Here is a 23,588-nt window from a genome sequence, read left to right on the forward strand (position 1 = left end):
TAGGCCACAAGTTGTCAATGATATTCTTTTTTGGTCAAAGAGTAATAAAAGTGATCATGCTGTTACATTTATTAGTCTGGCATTTTCCTTCAGCTAAATACTGATGAGATAGATCCAGTTAACATGTTATGTATGTATACCCAGTCGAGCAGTGATGCTTTGAGTCAAATGCCAATATTTTGCAAGAAATTTATATTCACAGATGAAAATGTTGACATGCAGGTACATTATTTATATCCAGTTTTATTATTCCCAATTGAACTCTAAGCCGAAAGTTAACTGAAATTGACGGAAATATCTTTTTTATGAATCAAATTACTGTTAAAAATCTGACCTGAAGATGTTGTCAGATGTTCTCAGATAAAAGAATGAAGAATCTAAAACTTACATGTGTCCAGCAGTGTAAGTCCTCAAACTCTTACTGTGGCTGTATAATTTCCGTCATTTTGGCTTTTCCATGATATATTTTATTGTTTCATACTTAAATATGTAACTGAATAGTTTATTAGTTATAGTCCTGTCTTAATAAAAATCTATGAAAATAACCAAATGCCTCCGACAGGGGAAACATTTTAAATACGGTTTTCGCGGAATTGGCTGTGACGCCATTTCCGCTTTCGCAACGGGGAAAAATTTTTTGGCGCGCCAGTTTTTTAAACGGCTGCAGTTACCGGGAGAAGATGACGAAACGTTGAGCCAGTTCGGCTCTTTTAACGGGGATAGTCACCGGTTCAGGCCGACAGGTGAGTGAGGAGAGCCGGTATGATCTCCGTTAGCTGTTAGCCGGGTGTTAGCTCCGGTTGGCAAACACACATCAGCAGCTCATTCATCGCTTCTCTGCAGGTCTGATCCAGACAGCCGCCATGAACAGGACCAAACTGAAGAAAACAAAGGTGGGTAGAGTCTCCGCCTGTCCAGGCAGATATTTTTCTGACACACATAAATTTGTATGTAAACAACACAACATTTCACCAACTGAAGTCTCTCTAGCTGGTCGTGTGTATCAGGCTGTGTTAAGGAAAGTAATCTGACCATCTACCTGCTGGTGATATATTCATCTACACACAGTACACCTGCTTTACATTTCCTACCTTCCTGTTATTTCTTATCCTTCTCTTATCCTTCTCCCCGTTTAATATTGTTTTGTGTCTGTTCTGCTACAACTGTTGAATTTCCCCATTGTTGGCCAAATAGAGGAGTTTGATCTATAATTATAATCATCAAAGGTTTTGATCAATAGATCTTTAGTTGGTTGAAGTGCAGTGAAGACAGCTGTGTTTGGCGCTGAAAAATTATTGATCCATATAACAGAAAATGATAAATGTCAGCAAATCAGACAGACACTGAAACTTCGATGTGTGAGATGTTGACTATGAAGAGATGTCCATTATGGTGTTGATTATTGGCAGCAGAGAAATAGATTAAACTGTTGTGCTGCCCACTGGCAATAAATATGAATGAATGAATACACACTTTCACTGGCTCAACTGTTCAACATCTTTTGCACTTAGATTTTTTTTCTATAGTCTGAAATATCACATTTTCAGTGTGCTGCCTGCTTCTCGAACAATAAACAAATGGAATCAATGTAATATTGATATATTTTGATTCTTGTCAGGTGACTCTTGGGGGGCAGAGAGACATCTCATCCTTCTTATCTCAAAACCAAAAGGTAAAAGGAGATTATTTTTATTATTATTATATAGTTACTTTCTCTCGTTGCACTTTTTTTTATAAGTATTCAAGATTTTGAGAGGCTCACACGACTGTGTTCCTTTTAGGATGAACCACTTTCAAAAAAGTTATCTGTAGCTGACCACCCTTTGGCCAAGACCGCACCTCAGATAAGAGATGTTGATCTTGAACCACTTGGACCTTGCTCTCCCTTTAAGAGGCGCATCCTTGGGGACCTCGAGAATGTCCTGGTCTCTTCACCAGAGCTCCTCTCTGTGCCAGAGACCCCCACCAGTGAGCTCAGGGGGGCAGGTTGTCTGAGCCCCAAGCCCAACAGAGAGAAGGCATGTCGGGTGAATTTTGGCCAACTGTCCCCCATCTGTCGCAGTCCCCAGTCCAAAGGGTGGTGTGCACAGGGATTAATGAGCAGTGAGGGAGGAAGAAACAAGAGGAAAGACGGATGTACTGATGCCCGGAAAAGAATCTTCAGTCCTCCCAAACAGTCCCATAATGCCAAGAGACCAAGAACCATGATCAACCAAAAAGCAACAAACAATATGATTGGCCATGAGAAAACACCTTATATCTCCAGGGACCAGTTAAAAGAGCAGTCTGAGAGGTCGGAAGATCACAGCCCAGGTACTGAAGGGCACTTTAATCACAGCAGAAACACAATGTCACCGTTGAAGTCTGTTTCTTGCCACTCATTGGGAGGACACAAACATCAGAAAGCAAGAGAAGAGGAAAAGGGAGATTCTGGTTTTACTGTGATTACCAGTGGAAATCCACAGACTTGTCTGGAAGATGACACTCACAAATTTATTGCTCATCTGCTCAAACCAAGATCACAAACTGTCACACCTGCACCACTGAGGCCTGTAAAGGACGAAGAAGTGGACCCAAGCAAGAAAGATATTATAAGAACAGCCAACACATCACCAACTAGAGATGGAGAAAGTGGTCATTCATCCAATCAAGAGCAAGCTGAAGGTACATTGATAAAGCTCAAACTTTCATTGCCTCTAATGAAATATTTATATATCTCTATAGTATGTTTGATGTTGGTTGAAACTATGCTTTTACCTCCCAGGAATATGTCATCACAAAAACAAAACTGAAGAAAAGTTATCAAATCTCAGAATACTGTATGTTCATTTTCTTACGTTTTTATGTTTTATTTTCTTTAAATCAGGAAAGACATCTTGTTACACAGAAGAGAGAGTTGATGAGAGTTGGTTTTCAGAGCTTATGGATCATGATGAACATCATAACCCAGAGGACAAATGTAAAAAACCATGGTGAGAAACACACTAAGCTCGGGCTATCAAAAGATATGTATGGGGGATGATTGAAAAGCTATTGAAATGTCTGCATTGTCCTGTCCTGTCTGTACAGTAAGGTACCAGACCACGTGATCCTCTCTGGAGGCATTAACAACCGCTACTGGGTTTTGGATGTGGAGGAGAGGCCCTGTCAGAAAACACTGACCATCTCATGCTACAAATCCCTTCATCCAACTGAGACGTGCCTGCTGAAAGATGGATGGTAATTCTGTCCGGATGTCTGCTTGGATATCTACTCTGTTAACACACCAACATAAAAAAAAAAAAAAAAAAAATCTAGAAATGTCAGTCAAGTCTCTTGAATATATTTAGTTTTTTCATAATTTTAATCCTAAAAATGTATTTCTTAAATTCATTTTGATTTGTTAGTTATTGATGTTTTAATTATTCACCAGAAGTCCAATACTTTACATAGACATGCGGATAGAATTGCTTAACATGACAAAATGTGGACAAATTCAGTGCGTCCTGTATGTCTCTGTAAACATGTACATGGATTTTTATCCTCTCCTTTTTCTTGTGGTAGTTTTTCATTTACATTTTTTATTTTTTTTTTTTTTTTTTTGGATGTTGTTCACGATCCGTTATGAGCCTCTCTGAATCTCTGACAGATTAACCATCGGTGATGATCAAACACTTTGAGTTTAGTAACTGAAAGTATTTCTGTATCTTTCCACATATGCATCGATCATGTGTATGTGTTTCTGAATTTAAATGCTTTCTGGTGTTTCCAGGGAGATGACGCCTGTTTTTCGTGGCGATGTGGTCCATCTGGAAGGTCAGTCTGACGGCGGGTCCTGGTTAGTGGACAATCAGCAGGGCTTTCTGGTTTTACTGCCTGACACTTTGATCTCCGGTACCAGCGTCTCAAGCTCCATCCGCTGCATGAGGCGAGCAGTACTGGGTGATATGTTTAAGGTAAGAAAAGCATTGAAATGGATCCCCCTTTTTTAATGAGTGATTTGTATTACCATAATTTGTATTTTTGAGTGGTGTGGTACTTGGGGAACATGATCTGTGCCTCTAAAAAATAACATGATGTGATGAAATTCGTGAAATGGTCAATTCAAGATCACCATATCATATGAATAATAAATTTATACTAATACAATCGACCAGCAACATCTTAAACAGGCAGAATAATAAAATTTTTCAGCAATCCTTAAACTGAGTGATTTATATTATTTTGCTATGTTGTTTTACTTTCTACACATATACATCAATAACATAAGGCTTTGCTCTTTGCCGATGATCCAGAGTTTTGACGGTGGCTCAAAGCATATGCTTAACGGCACCATGGTTCATGAGGTCTTTCAGAGAGCAGCCACAGCTAACGATTTTTCTTTGGAGATGCTGTCTAAACTGGCAGACCAGGCGCTACACAGTCCACAGTTCCTGGGAAACATGTAAGTGGTCTGATTATATGCTGCAGAGTGCATCCAGTCACGCACGCACGGTACAGCGAAGCAGTGAATTCATTTATTTATTTTTCTTGACTGTGTCTCTCCAGGTACAGTTTGGGTGTAAGTCAGGAAGAGATGAAGCAAGAACTGCATGATTATCTGCCATCACTGGAACATTGGGCTAAGGAATATCTCAGCACCCCAACACCAAAACCCATCAGTGTCAAAATGTACACGCACACAAACACACACACAAGGTCACACATTTGCTGACAAGATTTTTACTCGGCAGTAGCCACTTGATTGTTTCGCATCCATATCGCAAATAATGTAATAAATATGTGGTCACCCTTCTGTTTATTCAGCATGTTTTTGCTGCAAGAATCAAATGATACTGTGAATATTTTACAAATTTTAATCAAATATCTACAATTGTGTACAAGGTTTTGTCAACTGAAGCTGATAACATGTCTTTCCATGAGTGCAGCCCTGGCAACAGCAGATCCCTTAGCAGAGATCAGGATTCATCAGCAGTCATCACCGTAACAGAGCTGGCAGATATAGAGGAGAACGTGTGGTCACCTAGATTTGGCCTAAAAGGAAAAATTGATGTGACGGCACAGGTTCAAATCCAGCGACCACGAAACGGCAGTCATAGAAGCCCAGAGCAGAAGACTTTGCCCCTGGAGCTGAAAACTGGAAGAGAGTCAAACTCAATAGAGCATCGCAGCCAGGTTGGTGGAGCGCAGGTGGCTTAGCAAAATCGATGAGCACATGCAGACTTTTTGGGTCACATGAAAAGGCACGTTTACATCAAGACCCGTCAGTAGAGCTAAAGTTTCTCTCCATGTGTAGGTGATTCTGTACACTCTGATGAGCATGGAGAGATACAATCCTGAGGCCGGCTTACTACTATACCTCAAAACTGGCAACCTTCACCCTGTAGTGGCCAGCCACATGGACCGCAGAGGTACAGCATATCCATTTTTAATCAACCTGTCTAACTTGTTTTAATATGAATTAAAATGGATTATTGAAATGCACACAAATAGTACTTTCTTACATAAAAAATTGTAAATGCAAATCTGTCTCTAGCAGTGTGTTCTCCTCCATCACCTTCATCGTTAAAACTGTGTTTTTGTCAGAGCTGTTGAAACTGAGGAACACACTGGTCCATTACATTCACAACTGTGTGGCGAAAGAGGCGGAACAGAGCTGCTTGTCTCGACTCCCTGACATCCTAACAAACAGACAAACCTGCCAGTATTGTCCTCAAAGGACCAACTGTGCTTTATATGAGAGGTAAACATTTTGTACCCACATTTATATCAAACATTCAAATATTTATGGAATTCCTTCTGTGTTGATTTTTTTTTTTTTTTTTCTCTCCTCTCTCTCCCCCCCTCCACCACTGTCCATATTTGTCCTCCAGAGCGGTGGAGAGCAACTCAGTAGGTGTCAGTGAGGATGTTGTGCATGACTTCCTGCAGCAGGAAACCGGTCATCTGACTCCAATGCATCTGAGCTACTTTTCCAAGTGGTTGCTGCTCTGCTGCCTCGAGGCGACCACCATGGAGGCCAAGAATGGCCGAAGGCATGTGTGGCTTCAGACAGCTGCGGAGAGGTTGGTCAAATGACTATTGGAGTCATTTAGAAGTCAAATACATTATTGAACTGAACAACTTGCCCCTACGTATTGATTAAATGCTTTAATTCCACCGTCTACATTGTTGTAGCTCAGTGCACTGTCTTGTTTTTGCAGTGAGAAGAATGGAAGCTGTATGGGGAATCTGCAGCTCATTGGCCCAGTGAACGTCCAATCTGAAGGAGTTTTTCTCCATCGTTTCCAGAGAGGCAGTTCAGCGCCACAGCAGGGTTTGATGAACAGCGGTCTGGCCAGCAGGGATCGCATTGTTATTAGTGACCAGGAGGGTCGTCTTGTTGGCTTGGCAACAGGATACCTGTGTGAGGTCAGCAGGGACTCAATCAGCTGCACTTTAGACAGGTAGGTGAGGGTACTTTGCCACAAGTTTCTTGCTGCATTGAAGCTGCACTGATGTTCCTGACTTGCAGTTGTTGTTGTTGTTGTTGTTTTACAGAGATTTATCAAAATTCAGTGGTTTGCTGTTCAGACTGGATGCTGATGAAGGTGTGGTGGGCCTCAGTACACACTTCACCAATCTCTCAAGACTGATGGAGAACTGTCAAGACAGGTGGGTCCAATAAAGTGAAATATCAAGTTAGTAAAGAATATGGGCCAGTGGGAAATCAGACTTATCCCCAGGAAATGAGCAGGTTTGAAGTGGAAGTATAGTGTGCATTTTATCACACATCTTTTATCAGCTGTTTGTTATCTGCTCTGACTTTTTTCTGAAAAATGTTACTGTTATTTAACACGTCTGTCTGTGCACAGTGATCGTCTGAGGGAGCTAGTTGTTGACCTTCGTGTTCCAGAGTTTATTGACAGCCTCAGTTCTGTTCTGCCCAGAGAGGCCAAGGACACAGTGGCCGTTATCCTCAAAGGTGACAAAGCTACTGTGCTTTCTTTTCTGCTTTTTTTGCATAACTGGGCAGAACAATGCTAGAAATGATGAGCTAAGAATTTGCACATCATTCTCTGCTCACCTGCTTGGGAGGCTGTATGTTGGGTTAGTTTATTGTTTGTGTGTGTTTGTCCAGGCCTCAACAAACCACAAAGACAGGCCATGAAGCGGGTGTTATTATCGAAGGACTACACACTGATTGTTGGTATGCCTGGCACAGGGAAGACCACAACCATCTGCACTCTGGTAAACTCCCACACATGACCTCTCACCTTTTACCTTATCTAATTCAAAAAGCAACATTATGTACCCCCTGGAGGACCACAACTCTACCCCTTTCCCTCCAATCTTCACTCTCTCTTCCAGGTTCGCATCCTACATGCATGTGGTTTCAGTGTGTTGCTAACCAGCTACACTCACTCAGCTGTTGATAACATCCTGCTGAAACTAAAGCGTTTCCGGGTCGGCTTTTTGCGTCTCGGACAGGGACAGAAGGTGCGCTTGATGGCTTTTATTCAGCGTATAAAGTACTGTTAAGTAGAGTGTTTGTATATATGTCTTCACTTGAACAAATGGTTCTCTAAAAAAGTAAATATAAACTTTAGTTATAAAAAACACAAAAAAAAGCACTAATCTCGTAAACTGACATGGTAAAATTGTGAACGCAACAACAACTCAGCATAAAACAGATTGGCATTGTATTGTAACAAGTAAAAAAAATTATATAAAAATTATAGTCAAAAAGCTCCTATACTATTTTGTTTGTGTTCTGATACTTCCTTCAGGTTCATCCTGACATCTTGCCATACACAGAGGAAAGCATCAGGAAAAAGGGAGTTCACACTCTCTCACAGCTGCAGCAGCTTTATAACAAGGAGGTGATGACAAGACATCAATTTGTAAAGGAACAAAAAAAAAAAAAACAGACAATCTCAATATCAACCCCCTTTCTCTTTCCAGCTGGTAGTGGGAACCACCTGTATGGGCATCAAGCATCCTATTTTCACACGTCGACGGTTTGATTTCTGCATCATAGACGAGGCTTCACAGATCAGCCAGCCTATCTGTCTGGGTCCCCTGTTCTATGCTAAGAGATTTGTCCTTGTTGGGGATCATCAACAGCTTCCACCAATAGTGCAAAACAAGGAAGCCAGGTAAAATATGTGCATTATGTTGAATTAGTTTCACCTGAGGATGGTAAAAGAGGGCACACTGTCTTCACATTAAAATGGTTCATTACCAGTTAAGTTTGAATTTTCCTCCAGGTCACGTGGGATGGATGAAAGTCTCTTTAAGCGACTGGAGCTCCATAGTGAAGCGGTGGTCCAACTGAACGTACAGTACCGGATGAACAGGTAAAATCAGTGTTTCTCTTCCTGTCTTCTCTAACTTGTCATGATGCATCCTTAAATGTCTCTTTTTCTAAATTTTCACTTTTAACTTTTTCAATTTCACGTAAGAAGCTTAGGACCTTTTGGAATGAAATAATATTGAAAGCGAACATCAGAATGGATCACTGATGTAAAAAAAAAAAAGTTGTGATTGACTGTTAAATGGTCTTTAGCTTTGTAGAGAATGTAATCTTGACCAAAGATGATTGGACACAAAAGGTTTTCCCCCGTATGAAGAACCATGCACCTTGTTTTGTTTTGGTTTTTCATTCGTTTATTTAGTTTCGTTTGTTTTTTTTGTTTTTTTTTCCTCCCCCCTCCAGACAGATAATGTCTCTGAGCAACTCCCTGATGTACGAGGGCCGGCTGGAGTGTGGATCAGATAGGACAGCCTCGGCCCTGCTCACACTGCCCTTCCTGCATTCTGTCCAGTCGGAGCTCAGCTCCTACTCTCAGCGTCATCCCGAGCACGACCTAACATGGATAGAGGCCTCATTGTCACCCAGCAACCCTGTTTGCTTCCTTGATTGCTCAATGGTTGGTTAAAAAGTACATTTCAAGCTACTTCAACTATATGCAGCGTTCAACATATCCATGTTGAAAAAGGATTTGATATTTTAGCAGAAGATTTGGCCTTGAGGTGTTTGTATTCCAGCAAACAATGCAAATCTAGAAAAGTCACTAACTGTTTAAGAAAATGATTTTGATGAAATTGGACTTATCTGCTGTTTTGCTTTGTGTACATAAATGTCTGATACACAGCACATACAGTATAGGATATATATGTTTAAGAGTAAGAGCATTGAGCTGTACTGGTCTGGTCTCACCACTTCCTGTAGGTACCAGCGCAGGAGTCGGTGGAGCAGGGTGGTGTGAGCAATCGCACTGAAGCTGATCTCATACACAAGTTGCTTTTGCTGCTGATAAAGGTACAGCAAGTGCAAATGTAGTGTTTGAGTTTAAAGTAATTAGAGTTTTAATGGTCGATGTGAATAATTGAGAAATGATCAGTGTCATTAGTTCTTTAACTAAATCGCGTTCATTTCCTTTTTCCAGGCAGGGTGTAAGCCCAGTGATGTGGGTGTTATTGCTCCTTACAGACTGCAGTTGAAGAGCATCTCTGCTCTGCTGCAGGCGTCTGCCTTCGATGGTGTGGAGGTGAACACAGTGGACAGGTACCAAGGACGAGACAAAAGTCTCATCATACTCTCTTTTGTCAGGAGCACAGCAGAGGAGGGAAAGGTAAGTGCTTCCTCCAACAACTCCTCTTCGACTCCTTTAACTTTATTCAAGAACAACCAAACAGCAAAAGTAAGTGGAAACCCCCCCTCCCCATCTGTTCACAGTTAGGAGAGCTGTTAAAGGATTGGCGTCGGCTGAATGTAGCTGTAACTAGAGCTAAACACAAGTTGCTTATGCTGGGCTCTGCCGCAACACTCCGACGCTACGCACCCGTGGAGAAACTGCTCAACCATCTCCAGAAGGAGAACATGATATCCTTTAAAAATATGTCACGGCACTACCAGTCACCATTACTTCACTTACAATACATTAGACGAACAGAGCTTCACATTGATGAAATTTTTTGTCAGCTATCAGGCAAATTGTAAGAATAATTTTTAATGTTTTGTATCCACAAATTTCCTTAACCCTTACTTCACATTATTCAGCTCCCACCAGCTGCCCACAAGGCCTTACCCAGTCTGCACCTGTGACAGATGGCTGTGGCTGCTTGTCTCACAGCAGAGCAGACAGCTGCAGGGAACTCCAACAGAGCAGAAGTTGTGTACCTGTCTGTAAAAACACTGTGAAATCCACCTGCCATGCAGTCGTGATAAAACAGTCCTCAACAATTCAAAACATAGTTGCTGTTTAACTAGAAATATAAGTGACACCAATCAGTAGACTTGTACTGACACCTGAACAATGTGGAGATGTCATCTCCACCACACCAGTTAAACATGGTACGTTTTATCATTTTACAAACTTTCTAAACAAGAATTTAAAATGGAAGTGGTTTTGGGCCTGAAATACAGGAAGGTTTAATATTTCTTTTAGCAAAATGCTTGTCACAGATTATAAAATGATTTTTGGTTCTCATGTACCACTTAATAGAATATCTCCTCTCCTCCCCCAACATGTTTGTGGAGAGTACAAAAAACTAATTAAAAAACATTCACACTGGCTAAAGTGGGAATGAATAAGAACTCCCCATAGGCTGAGTCTACCTCGGCATTCTGCCTACTATTTTATTGTCTGTGTATTTAACATCTTTTATTTCAGTTTTAAAGTATGAGGACTAAGCTACTGTCTTAACAGGTTGTGGAGAAAACTGATGTTTCAGCTAAAACATGCACAGCTGACTTTGTATGACTTTGTTTGCTGACTTTCTATGTGTCATCAAAGAAAAGCTCGCTCATATACCTCTAGGAAAACACATGGCTTTTGGTACTGTGACAGACATCTTGGAATTAGTTCTAATTTATTTCACTCAACTATAACACTCAGATAAGCTGATTTTTTTTTTTCCCCCACATAGCTGAACTGTAGTTTTAAAGGAATGGTGTAACTTTCCTGATTATATAGAAACATCAGTTGACGGCAGCTCAATCTTGTTTGGCTTTTCTTCTTTGTTAGTAGTGCGAGGTTACAGCATCGCATTGTCTGTAACAGTAAAACCTAGAATGTCAGTTATTAATCTCCATTTCTTTTTTCTTTTTTTTTCAAGACAGAACTAAAGCAGCATAAACTGAGAATAATACTAAGTACCTTTCTAATACTTGGAAGCTTGGAGGAAATATGATGCTAACGAACACTCACGATTCACATGATGATTAATATTTTTTGCCTTGTTAATGTGAACAGATTGTTAATGTGAACACCCAGCGACTAGGCTGACTGTGATCCTACCAGTTCTTTTACTTGAAACAAACTGACTTCTGTGTTTTTAAATCTGTTTGCTTTTTGATGTTATGTTAATAAATAATACAAATCCCATCCAAATGTAATGTTCTTTGGATTAAACAGTCTGGAGTCTATTTTGCTTTTTTAATTTTTTTTTATGCAAATCATTTATTTAAATGATTTCAGTTATTTGGTACAAAGTCTGCAGCTGCAGCATGTTGTCTGGCTCAGCATCTCAAATCTTTTCTGCGTGCATACGTTTATGAATGTGTCTGTCACAGTTTAATTGTTCCCTGCAGGACAGTGACAGTTTGTCCAGCTATATTGATTCTTCCATCATCTCTTACTTCCAGTTCCAGCTCCCCTCCTCGACTAGAGCACTGGTAGGCTGCACACAGAATAATTTCAGTGTTAACGTAGTTTAGGAATGGGCCGTTACAGTGGAAAACAATTGTCATGAAGTAAATGACATATTGATACACCATGTAAAAGATGTTCCATCTAATTGTTGCTGATGACTAAATGGACGCAAGTAAATTACCCAGCATTTTCTTTTTCCCCAGTTTCTTAGACCAGTAGCTACCCAGAACGGTGTGAGCTGAACCTGGAAAGACAGAAAACTCATTAGATCAATAACTGGAACTAATAAACCAAAATTTTGTGTAGTAGTAGTAGCAGCAGCAGCAGATGGTAGTGGCTCACCAGTGACAGGATCCTCTGGGATACCTTTCCATGGAGCAAAGTATCTGGAGTAGAAGTCATATCCCGGCTGGCAGTCTGAAGATCCTATGAACAGACCTGCAGTGAATTTTTGTTTTTGTGGTCTGAACCTACAACATAAAAAGCCTGTGGTTGAGCTCAAGTGTCAATTTTTTACCTTTCATGGTTAGGATCAAACCTTTAACTCTTCCACTCTTCTCACTGTTCAGAAGAGAAACAGGGTCAACTTCCAGACTGCTTAGCGCTGACCTGGAGACAGAAATCAAAATTCAGCCCATTGAGAACTTCTAGACAGAAGCTAAGCACGACCTCCAGACAGAGAGGTCAGTCACTTTTTGTGCGTTCTGTGTGTCGTCACCTGTTGCAGGTGTCAGCAAGTCGAACCATCAGTTTCTCGGTTTTAGAGTTCAGATAAACGTCCTGAACCGGGTGGTTTCCAACTGCAGCCTTGATTACATATGAAGAAGCAGCAATTCAGTGAAACACAGATATTCACAAAATGCTGCACTCTGACATGCATTGGTACGAAAAGCAGAAGTCGGTGCTGCCAAGCATTCAGGAAAAAGACTTACCTGTATGATGTCTCTGAACTCATTTGGATCCTGGGGAGTGAATTAAATTACATGTGTGAAATAGTGTATTCGATTCTTGAGCTGTTTTAAACAAAATGGTTTTACAAACAGGAAGGATGGATCGGACGAGTTTTGGCCATTAAAATTATTAATGGGGCTTGAAGTGAGTGACTACATGTGTTTTTCACTACTTTCTTTTATTATTATCATCATCACTATCTATTTTTATTTCTCAGTTTCATTGTGATTCTAGTGGATTCCAAACTTGTAGCCCTTCAGATCTGTTCAGTGTGTTCTTTTTTTGTTTTGTTTTTTTACGTTTTGATATAAATCATTAGACTGAAAATGTACATGTAGATGTTGCTCTCTGAGGGTCTTGTCCTGATGTGTTTCTCGCTACATGCTGTACCTCCTGGGTAGGTGGGTTGAGAGGAAAGTCCATGATGAAGCCATCGCCCTGCTTTGTGACAGCCAGATCACCACTCTTGGTCTCGAACACAAGTACAGGATTTGTGTTCTCTAACAGACATAACATATAATCATGGAAAATCATATTCACAGTCCAGTTGATGCTGTTTTGTATTTTAAAACAAAAGGGTAACTTGCCAGTTAAATTGTGTCAATACCTGTGACGTCATTGGTATCAATATTCTAGCCCTCTGCACCATTCTGAGAAAGTTACCTGACAGATATAAGACACCAGTACACTCTCAATTATCCTGGAATTTCATCTGTTTGTGCGTTTTGCATCTTACTCATATGCTGGAACAGAACTGCTGCAGAAGCCAGAGTAGCGTGACCACACAGATTTACTTCAGTGGTTGGTGTGAACCATCGGAGGTGAAACCTTGATCCTGTTAATCACATTTCGTTCTTAGACAGGCACTATATCACACACAGAGTTATTTATATTTACGTGATGAGCCAACATCTGAATTTACAAAAGTCAAAAGCTGTTCTTTGAATACATTTTGGAAAATATTATTTATGAGAAGTGTATGTATGGATTTTTTTTTTATTAATTTGTGATATTAACTGTACAGTGCAGGGTGAAGTGAAAGTGAAAGCAATACTGCTACAAAGACAGATACATTATATCTAGTTAAATTAAATGGCAAATGTTTAAAATATGTTTTTTTACATTTTTAAACTGCATTATTACAATTTACCTTTTAAAATGAGTATTCGACTTAATATAAATTATAGGGCAGCTTGTTGCTGTAACATGCTTTTGGTGTGTGCTTTATTTTATTTTGATGAAATAACTTAAAGGCTGAGAAATATTGAAGTTCTCAGGTTGTACATGTTGACTTGGATGGAAATGTACAAGCACGCTGAGACTCTGAAAGTGGGCACTATCCTCCACACTGTTTTTAACTGAGGCAGCTCATTGCCTTGTTTTCCCTTTCACTACAATACAAGTCTCAGCTGTATGTTTGACATTGTTACCTGTCAGACTGCTGAGGAAAGGTGTTTTGTTTTTTTTGTTTTTTTTTAGTTTGTCAAAACACAAAGACCATAGACTGCCGCAGCTGTGTCCTTTCATCCCATACCCTTTTTACATGCAGATTACAACTTCACCAAAATACTTTCAACGACTCATATTCTCTAAAGTGTATGAAGTTGTGTTATGCTCTCTGAAGCATCACTGTCTAAGTGTCAGACTAAAATGTATAACCATACAATGTGCCAGCTGTTGGCAAATTACCATGAAAAACTAACTTCATATAGCAATTGGATACACGGCATTTATTGTACAATGCAAATTATAATTGTTACCAAGCTCCACTGTGTTATTTGCTTGTCTTATCACATTATAAACACTCAAGAAAAAAACATGGGTCATAAAAAATTGTAAAAATGTTATTGTCCTGAAATGATCTGACCTGTAGTGAAATCATCAGACGGCTTGATCCTGGTGATGAAAGCGGTTTCTGACAGCTTCATCTCTTCTGCTATCTTCTGATACAAATCGTCACAAAGCTCCTGTTAGAAGTGCAAATTATACACAAATATGAATGTTTCGTTGTTCACCATCATTGTGCTCAGTGATCCAAACAAAGTGTCCGCAGAAAGAAGGCTCTGTTGACCTACTCACATTCTGCCTATTTTATAACATACTGTGTAGTGCCAATAGCTACAAATTAGTCACCTTAAAATGCTTCAAAAAAATCTATCAATCAATCAACAAATGTCTGGAAGAATAAGATGTCTGAACCAACAACCAAAGGATAAATTATACAGGTAACTAGGTGACGTCTTTTCCATTGCATTTTTCAAGCCCTGGCATACGGTACATTCACCTAAATGTTCTTACTTACGTGCATAAGTGGACATATGGCTGCAGGGTTCCCTCTAAAAGGCAGATTAGTGAAGGCATCCACTGTAAATACTGGAATCTCCATTGTGCTGTAGGTAAGAGTGAAAACGGTTTAAAACCGACAAGTGTCCAACGAGGTAGTGAGGCACGGTGGAGTTTGACAATGTGCTTGCTGTGCTGCCCATGGACTTTTGACCCTGTCTGCTGGGTTTCAGCACTCTCCCCTCACTGTTAGTTTAGCCATATTATTCTGTTTTTCCCTGAGTCTAGTGTCAGACACTTAGTGTGTTAGTGTGAAGTACAGGCCAACACTATACACTCTGCCATTAGACACAGCCAATAAATCAACCGAGGTTACTCAACAGTTTCAAGTACATTTATTTAGATGAGTGTCCAAATTACAATTAGATTTACAAAGTACACGTATTTGACCTAATGCAAGTGCAGTTTTAAATTAGAATAAAAAATATTTTTTCATGAGTTTTCAAATCTTTATTCAACTTTTAAAGCTAAAGGAGTTAAAAGCTCATTTTTGGCTAATTATAATATATCTGCGACTTACACAATATAGAATAACTTACAGTGTACACACTCTGAAATTACAACTATTAGTGTTGTAAAATATTTTTTGGATCACTAATTCTTTTTTACTTTGACATAAGAGAAATCTAAATTCATGACTTTTATGTTTGGCAGTTTTGGTGCTCTGTGGAACTGTTATCAAGTAGACCAACGCTGGTCTCAGGTTTATTTTTTTTTTTTATTTTTTATTTTTTTTTTACCAAAGGATTCTTTTTTATCTGTTATTATTTTTATTATTGTTGTTGTTGTTGTTGTTGTCAAACTTTATCAACGTCATCGTTTCTACGTCCAAGTCTCGCGATAGCATACCTGAGCAGCTCTGTCGGCAGTGTCACCTGAGGCTCGGGACAGGAGCAGGACACCGGGGGTAAGAGGTGACTGGGATCTTTCTTTCTTTTTTTAAACACCTTTCAGACATTTTCCTCCGACCACTGATATATTTCTTTGTGGGTGTTCCTTTCGACGTTCGCTGACGCCAAACGCGCGCAAGGAAGTGAACGAGTTTGTCTCGTACGTTTGTTTGACCGCTGCCAATGTCCTACCGTTAGCCCAAGCTGCTAACAGCTAATGCTAACAAGCTAACGCTAGCTCCATAGGCTCATAGCGGAGCAACGTTAGCATCGCCAGCTAACGGTGTATCCAGGCGGGCTGATGCTCTGCCAAAAGGAAGGAGCTGTGCTAAAGATTTGATGTTTTGAAAGGGTGTGTTAGGCGAGTTGTTGCCGAGTATTAGTTGAAGCTCTGTTTTACCAACACTTTGACACACAGCTGGAAAGGAGGAAGTAACAGAAGCTAAGTTAGCTTATTTAACTGCTGTGACAGCTGCAGTAACTCAACCGCTAAATTTATAGCTACGTCCTCTGCTATTGTTTCATACTGCTATTCTTTATTCGGAGCGTCCTGTTATTATTCATAGCAAGTTATTGCTTTCCTACAGACGTAACTGTTGCGTTGTTTGTGATAACCAAACAGCTTCTTATAAAATTACGTGCGTTGTGTTATTACACAGATGATGTTTGTGGCCGAAAGGCACCATTCACACCTGGATGCTCTGTCTAATAAATAGAAGTTGGACATAATGAATGGTGTACACCGTAACTGAACACAATTCTGCTGGTGATTGCACCCATAAGCCACGTAGAACTGGTAGAAAGACAAATGGGAGTTGTAGTAAGTTATTTAACAATAGATTATGAAGAAACATCTAAAGCCCAGAGTTCCCTTGTCCTTAATTTAGACCTGGACTAGACAATGACCAGAGGCACATGTCAGGGATTTGATGATAATGTTATGGGTAATGGTTTTGCACCACCGAACCAGTGATATAATGTCTTGTTGCTGTATTTTTTTTTATGGCAGTGAGAATGTCTTTGAGTGAAGAAGGATACGTGGTCCGGATCAGAGGACTGCCCTGGTCCTGCACCCAGGAGGAGGTGGCAAGTTTCTTCTCTGGTGAGAAAAGCACAGACTGTATATATGTAGTAAATGTAAGGTTAGAAACGACATCTGAAATGATATTCCTGAGTTTTACTCTATGTCAACGTTGTGGATCCATCTTTGTCTAAAACATGTTTTTGAGTATAAAATTGAAAAAAAATTCTCCACCCTTATATTGAGCTTGAAGTACATACCTCCTAAATAATTTTTAACTATGGAAGTAATTTGATGTCTAAATTCGTAGCATTTAAATAATTTTAAAGCTATAATACAACACCATTCTGCTTAAACGTGCAGTTGAAATCTGCCTAAAGACAAGTTTAAGTATGTATTGAATCTAGTTGTCTCGTGGACATTGGATTTGTGAAAATGTCTTTTTCTCCAGCATGTTTTGTTATTTTGGACAGAAACAGTTAGGGGTTGTCCAGTTTGTCTGACAAATTTTTTCATTTTAATGTGTCAAGTAACTTGAACTATTACGGTACTGTCAGTCATCCAGAAAGTTATGTACAGTTGAAATCAGTTTCAATATGATCCAGTTCATTCGTGTGAGGGTTTATCATTATTATTATTATTATTATTATTATTATTATTATTAGTTAGTACAAATCCTTTAAAGAAATCCCAATCTTATTAATAGATTGTGACATCGTTGGGAAAATAAACGGAGTATGTTTCACCTACTCTAAAGAAGGCCGCCCCAGTGGAGAGGCATTTATTGAGCTGAAAACAGCAGAGGATTTCAAGAACGCCCTTGCCAAGGACCGTAAATATATGGGACACCGATACATTGAGGGTAAGCAGAATAAACGGGTATACCAAACTGATGGACCTGTGTCTGCTTTTCTTATTGTGTTCATGTTCTCTTTGAATTTTAGCATTCAGTCAATGGCTCGTGACATGACTGCACATAACATGGTCACTTTGTTATTGTATGTCCATCTGTCTGTGTATCTGAATCAGTATTCAAGTCAAACCGTAGTGAAATGGACTGGGTGCTGAAACGTAGCGGTCCTGCTGACTATGACAGCTGCAGTGGTTGCATGCTGAGACTTAGGGGCCTGCCTTTCGGCTGCAGCAAGGAGGAGATAGTTCAGTTCTTCGCAGGTACATGAACACTTTCACATTATATTGAATTACACTCATATTATGCCATTTGTATTGAACTAAGATATAGCTTTTGCAAACATTGTTCATCTAGTCTTGAAGTTTTTTACGCCACAGTCTAAGCTGCTGACAGAACTGCAACTATAGCAAATATAAATAAGACCTTAAAATCCAAGATGAAAAAACTCAGTCACTAGTTAATATTTATACACGATCTTTTATTAGATTATATGTTTTTATGGGTTTCATGATATAAAGCAGAGTTGAAATCAAGCAGTAAGATGGTAGCTTTGAATATTATTTGTGGCAGGGTTATGGATGAAATTGAAACCCAGTTAATGAATTTCGCCTTTATAGGGCCTTTCTTCAGCACTACCTTGATATTCCATTATTGTTTAGTGGAAATCCAAAGTAGTGCCAACGGCACTTTGAACAGCACTTTGGACACAGTGACTCACACTAGACGATTAATATACAGCAACAATCAGTGTTCTAGGTTGTTACCACAATTACCACAATCTTTTCAAATGATTGATTTTGATCAATACAAAGGGGTATTTCCAAAGCTGATGTACCTTTCTCTATAAACATTTATCTCCAAGGTAGACACATACACATCTGCATACAAGTGTCTGTGTGTCATGGCCCCCAGGCCTAATGTATGTTTGCATAGTAATATTGTGTTGACTGATTTGTCCTTGTAATGAATTATTAGTATGACTTTTAGCACAGTAGTGGTAACACATAATGTAGGAAATTTGTGCAGTAGGACCTTGACATTGTGCCTCCTACAGAGAGTTAATAATAAGATGTGCTGGGCTGGTTTGGCTGAGGGAGACAGTGTTATGACACTGATCTGGGGTCAGGATTATTTTTATAATAATTTATAAAAATAATTTCATAAAATTCATTTTAAAAAATTTTGTCTGTTCATTTATTGGTTTCAATCAACACCAGATAACCATTTGGTTGTTATCTAAATCTGCTAGTGAAGGGGAGAAAAGAAATCCTCGACATCTATTAGAAAACTCTACCTATGCTGACTCCAGGCCAGTATTTCTTTTTTTTTTTTTTTTTTTAAGCCTTTTTGGGCATGTTGCAAGTGTAAATTCAGTCCTTTAAGGTGCCCCTCTCTAATGTAGTCTTATAATACACTACAGCTGTTGTTTATTCGCTTTCATGACATATATTAATCCTAAAAGCTCCAGTGATGCAGTGGGTGTTGTTCTATCCACACTATATCAATCTACCTACCGACCTATGTATTTATGTGTGCTTGGGTTGAAGGGTTGAGAATCGTGCCAAATGGGATTACTCTGCCAGTGGACTACCAGGGGAGGAGCACAGGGGAAGCCTTCGTGCAGTTTGCCTCAAAGGAGATAGCAGAAAAGGCTCTGGGGAAACACAAGGAAAGAATAGGGCACAGGTGGGACAGATGGGAAAGGGACGGGCTGGACTGGGTTGGGCTTCTAATGTAGTGTTTAATGAGTGCTCATGTTAGTTTAATTATGGCATTAATGGGATGGGTATGTTCTGTTTGAATTATAAGCATGGGTTGGTGTGCGAGAATAATTAAGATTGTAAATTAATTGGGCGGGCCATGTAATATTTCTTAAAACTAATGGGTTGGGGTTTAATGGGTTTATGTTTTATAATTATTTATAATGTCATGGTGAAAATTGGGTTGAACACCATACATAATCTATAAGTGAAAGGTAGTGTGATCATTTTATGCCATAGTAAGTGTTACAGGTGGTCATTTAAGACCTGGGAGTTCGATTACATTTTCTTAGCACAGCATCATTATTTCATTGGCACTTCCTTTATATCCTTTCATAAATGTACCATCTCAATAATTTACTATGGAAGATGGGATTAAGCCTGGAAGTATAACAGGACAGTGAAGGCAGCTTCCTGCATTGATGCATCAGAATTATTTCTGCTTTGCTAAATCTTAAAAGATCAATACAACAGCTGAAAGCCCTGTGAGGTTTTCCTTAACTGTAACTAACAAGGTGAAGTTGGTATGGAAATCTTCTACAGCCCTAAGCCCAGCTAATGTTGAGGTTGTTGAGTGATTCTTAAATTTAGACAATTATCGAGAATTTATTTGTTTTTTGTTTTTTTTTTGTGTGTGTGTGTGTGCGTTTATCTTCTTCCTCTGTAAATCATATCTCTGCATGTAACCTGAGCTCAGCCATTTCTACATCTTAACCCTCTCCTCTGCCCCTCTACATACATTGGCCTCTTATATTGCAGGTATATAGAGATTTTTAAAAGCAGTCGTAATGAGATCAGAGCGTACTATGAGCTGCCCCGACGAGGGATGGGAGGCCAGAGACCAGGTCCCTATGATAGACCCATGATGGCGGGCCCAAGGGGAGGGTTTTTTGGGCCCGGGCCTGGCCGCGGTGGGAGTCTGATGGACACTATGAGGAGTGGAGGAGGTTACGGAGGAGGTAAGCAGTTTCACATGGTTTTCTGTACAGACTAACAAACTAACAAACAATACAGCAGAAAACAAAATAAAACCATTTTACTAACCTCTGACACTTAATAGCAAAAGCACAGTCACAGCTGAATTCACTTCAAGTTGCATTCCTGAGTGTCACATACCAATAGTGACAAGTGAATGGTTTCTGAACCGCACATTTAATTTGGAGTTAAAATTTTTGAATCAAGTAAAAAAGTGTACCATAGGTTTTGTTTGAATCAATTTTGTTTTGTTAATTTTTTTTCTTAGCACTGGGTAACCATGGACAGTTCAAGTAAATCCAGAAGTATCTGTAAAGCAAAACAATCCAGAACATGTAATAAGGCAATGAGTATTTATTTTGATGGTGGAAGGGTACATCAATAAACCAATGTGTAACCAAATCATGTGCAATAGCTGTGTAAATGTGTAACAGTTTTCTGTGTGTGAAACAGATTTAAGTCTTGGGTTGTTGCTCTGTTTGTGTCTGTGTCCAGGATACGCCGGCTTTGACAGCTACAATGGTTTCAACAACTACTGTTTTGGCAATGGCATGTTTGATGATCGAATGAGAGGAGAGAGGGGAGGAAGAGGTGAAGTCCAAATTCTATTTACTCTGCAGCCAGGCATTTCAACACTGAAATGTGTTTGAAGGCCTCAGTTCATTCATACAACCTCCCTGAAAGATTATTTTGAATTATACATTCTTGATATGAACAAATAAAACAAAAGCAGGGATTTGTAAATCATTAACCAAAAATAAGGCAGCACCTCCCAGTTTGACGACTGAGGTTTTTTGGTAATCAGTGGGTTTGTTTGTGTTTGGGCTCAGGGCTTGGAAGTCATGGTTACGGTGGTCAAGGTGACAGTGGCTCAGGTTTTCACAGCGGCCATTTTGTCCACATGAGAGGTCTACCTTTCCGTGCCACAGAGGGAGACATTGCCAAGGTGAGGACATCATTACTGAGATAATCATTGATTTTCCTCAACAACAACCACGTCAGCTTTAACTGACAACATTAACTGAGGTCTTCAGTACTCTCTCTTGCCTGCAGGAGGCAGTGATGGTGGTTGGAAAGCGGTTGTTTCAACTAACCTTTTTCTTGAGTTTCTTTTTTCAGCATCATCATTCATCTGTCTGCCTGCTTTTTTTTATGCATTTATCTGTGTGAATTCTTCCTTTTCTTCATGCAGTTTTTCTCTCCTTTGAATCCAATGAGGGTCCACATTGATGTGGCACCTAATGGGAAGTCAACAGGAGAGGCCGATGTGGAGTTCCGCTCCCACGAAGACGCTGTGGCAGCCATGTCCAAAGATAAGAACCATATGCGTATGTCCTCTTTTTTTTTTTCCTTCCTGCTGAACTTGGTGGAAGCACTTTTTTGCATTGTATGATGCAATCTTCATGACACAAAGCCGCTTACTGAAAGATGTATCAGTTGTATCTACAGGAGCGAAACAGTAGTGCGGATTTGCCTGCTCAGTAGATAAGCTGTCAGGATTTGAGTTGGCCAGCTTTGAGTCAGGGAGATTATAATGTGGGAATTAAAGGATCATTGAATAAATGATGGGTTTACATTATTGATCCCAAGTTGGGAAATTCTTACACAACCCCCCTATATGAAGACATAAAAATACACCCATGCAAAATTATGTTTCATATATTTAAAAATTTTAAATGTTGCAGATGATACTGCAGCTCACCGGAAAGTAAGCAGGTGGATTTTATTTATATGAAATGGAAGACAGCTGAAATAGGCTGAATGATAAATTGATGTTTTCTCCGTAGAGCATCGCTACATTGAGCTGTTTCTCAACTCAACAGCCAGTGGAGCAGCTGAAATGAGTGAGTTTTCACTAGAGTGGCAATTTCCCCACTGGGGAACAAACTAAGGGATTTGAATATAAGCCTGGGAATTTCTTTTATATAAATGATTTAGATTTGACTAATTTCAGCTAGTTCTTCATATTGTAGTTGCACTAATTCAAAAAGTGTCATCATAGTCTTGATATTTTATCCTTCTTAGACTATCTTTTCAAAAAACCCTTTCAGGTCGTGTTGCTGGTGGTTACTATGGCAACTCAGGAGGGGGCGGAGGCTCACGGAGCAGCGGTCTGCGAGGTGCATACTGACAAAGTCACCGTACTCTTCAAATCCATCCTGACAGTTGTCTCACGTCTCTATAGGCCACATTTACTCGACTAAAGCTTCAAAGCAGGAAAGTTGCTACAAAGTCACTCAGATGTTTTGATGATGTGGGCTCAGAGTGTAACTCCACCTGAGACATCTGAACAAGCATTAAGATCACACCATTCCTAAACACTTATAAAGAACAAAAGTAGAAAGTTAAGCTTGTGAGGGGATTGAACAAGGTCAATAAGTTAATGTTTATTGATCATTTTCTATTTTTAAAATTGGAGCTTCTAAATAGATTTCGTGGAGAAATCAATCCATATAATTTTTTTTCAAGATTTCAGAGAGCGTTATTTGAATAAGTCACAATTTGTGATGACTTTATTTGGGTGCACTTTCATTCATCTTGTCACTCATCTCACTTGTTGGCAGGAGATGTAAATCAGTGCAGATGCAGCAGTGACCTTTTTGTGGCTTACACCAGAAAAACAACTTTAAACAGTACATTGTCACTTTCACACTGCTCTGGCTTGGTGTGTTGGATTGAATGATGCCCTTTAGGAGGCTGAGCAGTGAGAAGCACCATCAAAACAAGCATTTCTAGGTAAGAAATTCACGTTTTAAACGCTCTGGGGTAAAAAAAAAAAAAAAAAAAAAAAGATCCCGATAAAAGCTTATTTTTAGTAGAACAAATTAGCTTTCTGTTAGATATTTTACACCTGATTTAATTTTAGCTTCCCTGCTTTGGCAAGTACAATAAATGTGAGCCATTGTGTTTTTTATGAATGTTTTCACAGTTCATTACAGAAGTTAAAACTAAGTTGAATATTATATTCCGCTCTCAAAGAGTGGAGGTGAAATAAAGTCTCTATATTTGAGCTGTAAAATGGCTTATGCAGCTGTTGTACATTTTGCCTAATAAATTTTATATTTAATTCTCAATTTGACTGCCTGATTGACATCACTTTTAAATCCATCTGAACAT

At 39.4% G+C, this 23,588-nt stretch overlaps 3 protein-coding genes across 7 annotated transcripts; 2 read left to right on the forward strand and 1 right to left on the reverse strand.

Annotated features, from left to right (window-relative positions):
- The first annotated feature begins 676 nt into the window (after positions 1 to 676).
- Positions 677 to 11,258, forward strand: dna2 (DNA replication helicase/nuclease 2). The gene is made up of 26 exons (XM_029498341.1): positions 677 to 743; positions 844 to 893; positions 1,619 to 1,672; positions 1,782 to 2,664; positions 2,867 to 2,972; positions 3,070 to 3,219; positions 3,752 to 3,935; positions 4,275 to 4,423; positions 4,528 to 4,650; positions 4,908 to 5,154; positions 5,276 to 5,390; positions 5,566 to 5,722; positions 5,853 to 6,044; positions 6,183 to 6,425; positions 6,520 to 6,633; positions 6,834 to 6,943; positions 7,100 to 7,209; positions 7,330 to 7,458; positions 7,749 to 7,841; positions 7,924 to 8,117; positions 8,229 to 8,318; positions 8,678 to 8,891; positions 9,194 to 9,283; positions 9,411 to 9,596; positions 9,701 to 9,847; positions 10,016 to 11,258. Exons 2-26 carry the CDS (start codon positions 864 to 866, stop codon positions 10,067 to 10,069), a joined length of 4,164 nt encoding a protein of 1,387 aa, XP_029354201.1. The 5' UTR covers positions 677 to 743; positions 844 to 863; the 3' UTR covers positions 10,070 to 11,258.
- A 275-nt stretch (positions 11,259 to 11,533) lies between these two features.
- pbld (phenazine biosynthesis like protein domain containing) lies at positions 11,534 to 15,830 on the reverse strand. The gene is made up of 11 exons (XM_029499100.1): positions 15,770 to 15,830; positions 14,872 to 14,966; positions 14,437 to 14,536; positions 13,306 to 13,404; positions 12,960 to 13,069; positions 12,551 to 12,580; positions 12,337 to 12,425; positions 12,136 to 12,227; positions 11,961 to 12,044; positions 11,800 to 11,862; positions 11,534 to 11,646 (listed from the first exon to the last, which is right to left on the reverse strand). The coding sequence occupies exons 2-11, from the start codon at positions 14,953 to 14,955 to the stop codon at positions 11,534 to 11,536; spliced, it is 864 nt and encodes a 287-aa protein (XP_029354960.1). The 5' UTR covers positions 14,956 to 14,966; positions 15,770 to 15,830.
- On the forward strand, positions 15,788 to 23,545 carry hnrnph3 (heterogeneous nuclear ribonucleoprotein H3 (2H9)). Of its 5 annotated transcripts, none has more exons than XM_029499095.1 (11): positions 15,788 to 15,826; positions 16,812 to 16,904; positions 17,530 to 17,685; positions 17,853 to 17,996; positions 19,284 to 19,422; positions 20,256 to 20,455; positions 20,967 to 21,062; positions 21,302 to 21,417; positions 21,664 to 21,799; positions 22,259 to 22,315; positions 22,523 to 22,602. In XM_029499095.1, the coding sequence occupies exons 2-11, from the start codon at positions 16,817 to 16,819 to the stop codon at positions 22,600 to 22,602; spliced, it is 1,212 nt and encodes a 403-aa protein (XP_029354955.1). In that variant the 5' UTR covers positions 15,788 to 15,826; positions 16,812 to 16,816. The 5 variants fall into 5 exon arrangements, with proteins under 5 accessions (XP_029354955.1, XP_029354959.1, XP_029354957.1 ...); XM_029499097.1 differs by having other exon boundaries at positions 15,793 to 15,819; XM_029499098.1 differs by lacking the exon at positions 15,788 to 15,826 and adding an exon at positions 16,134 to 16,154.
- Positions 23,546 to 23,588: the final 43 nt, after the last annotated feature.

This window comes from Echeneis naucrates, chromosome 3 (genome assembly GCF_900963305.1).
Source record: "Echeneis naucrates chromosome 3, fEcheNa1.1, whole genome shotgun sequence".
NCBI lineage: Eukaryota > Metazoa > Chordata > Actinopteri > Carangiformes > Echeneidae > Echeneis > Echeneis naucrates.

Coding starts and splice junctions, on each gene's coding strand:
- pbld (XM_029499100.1), bottom strand. CDS start 14,955: ATGGAGATTCCAGTATTTACAGTGGATGCCTTCACTAATCTGCCTTTT. Junction 13,070..13,305: donor AGTTCTGTTCCAGCATATGA/GTAAGATGCAAA, acceptor TATGTCTGTTAG/AGAACACAAATCCTGTACTT. Junction 11,647..11,799: donor GGGGAAAAAGAAAATGCTGG/GTAATTTACTTG, acceptor TTCTGTGTGCAG/CCTACCAGTGCTCTAGTCGA.
- hnrnph3 (XM_029499095.1), top strand. CDS start 16,817: ATGTCTTTGAGTGAAGAAGGATACGTGGTCCGGATCAGAGGACTGCCC. Junction 17,997..19,283: donor GATAGTTCAGTTCTTCGCAG/GTACATGAACAC, acceptor CTTGGGTTGAAG/GGTTGAGAATCGTGCCAAAT. Junction 21,418..21,663: donor CAGAGGGAGACATTGCCAAG/GTGAGGACATCA, acceptor TTCTTCATGCAG/TTTTTCTCTCCTTTGAATCC.
- dna2 (XM_029498341.1), top strand. CDS start 864: ATGAACAGGACCAAACTGAAGAAAACAAAG. Junction 894..1,618: donor CCAAACTGAAGAAAACAAAG/GTGGGTAGAGTC, acceptor GATTCTTGTCAG/GTGACTCTTGGGGGGCAGAG. Junction 4,424..4,527: donor CCACAGTTCCTGGGAAACAT/GTAAGTGGTCTG, acceptor GTGTCTCTCCAG/GTACAGTTTGGGTGTAAGTC.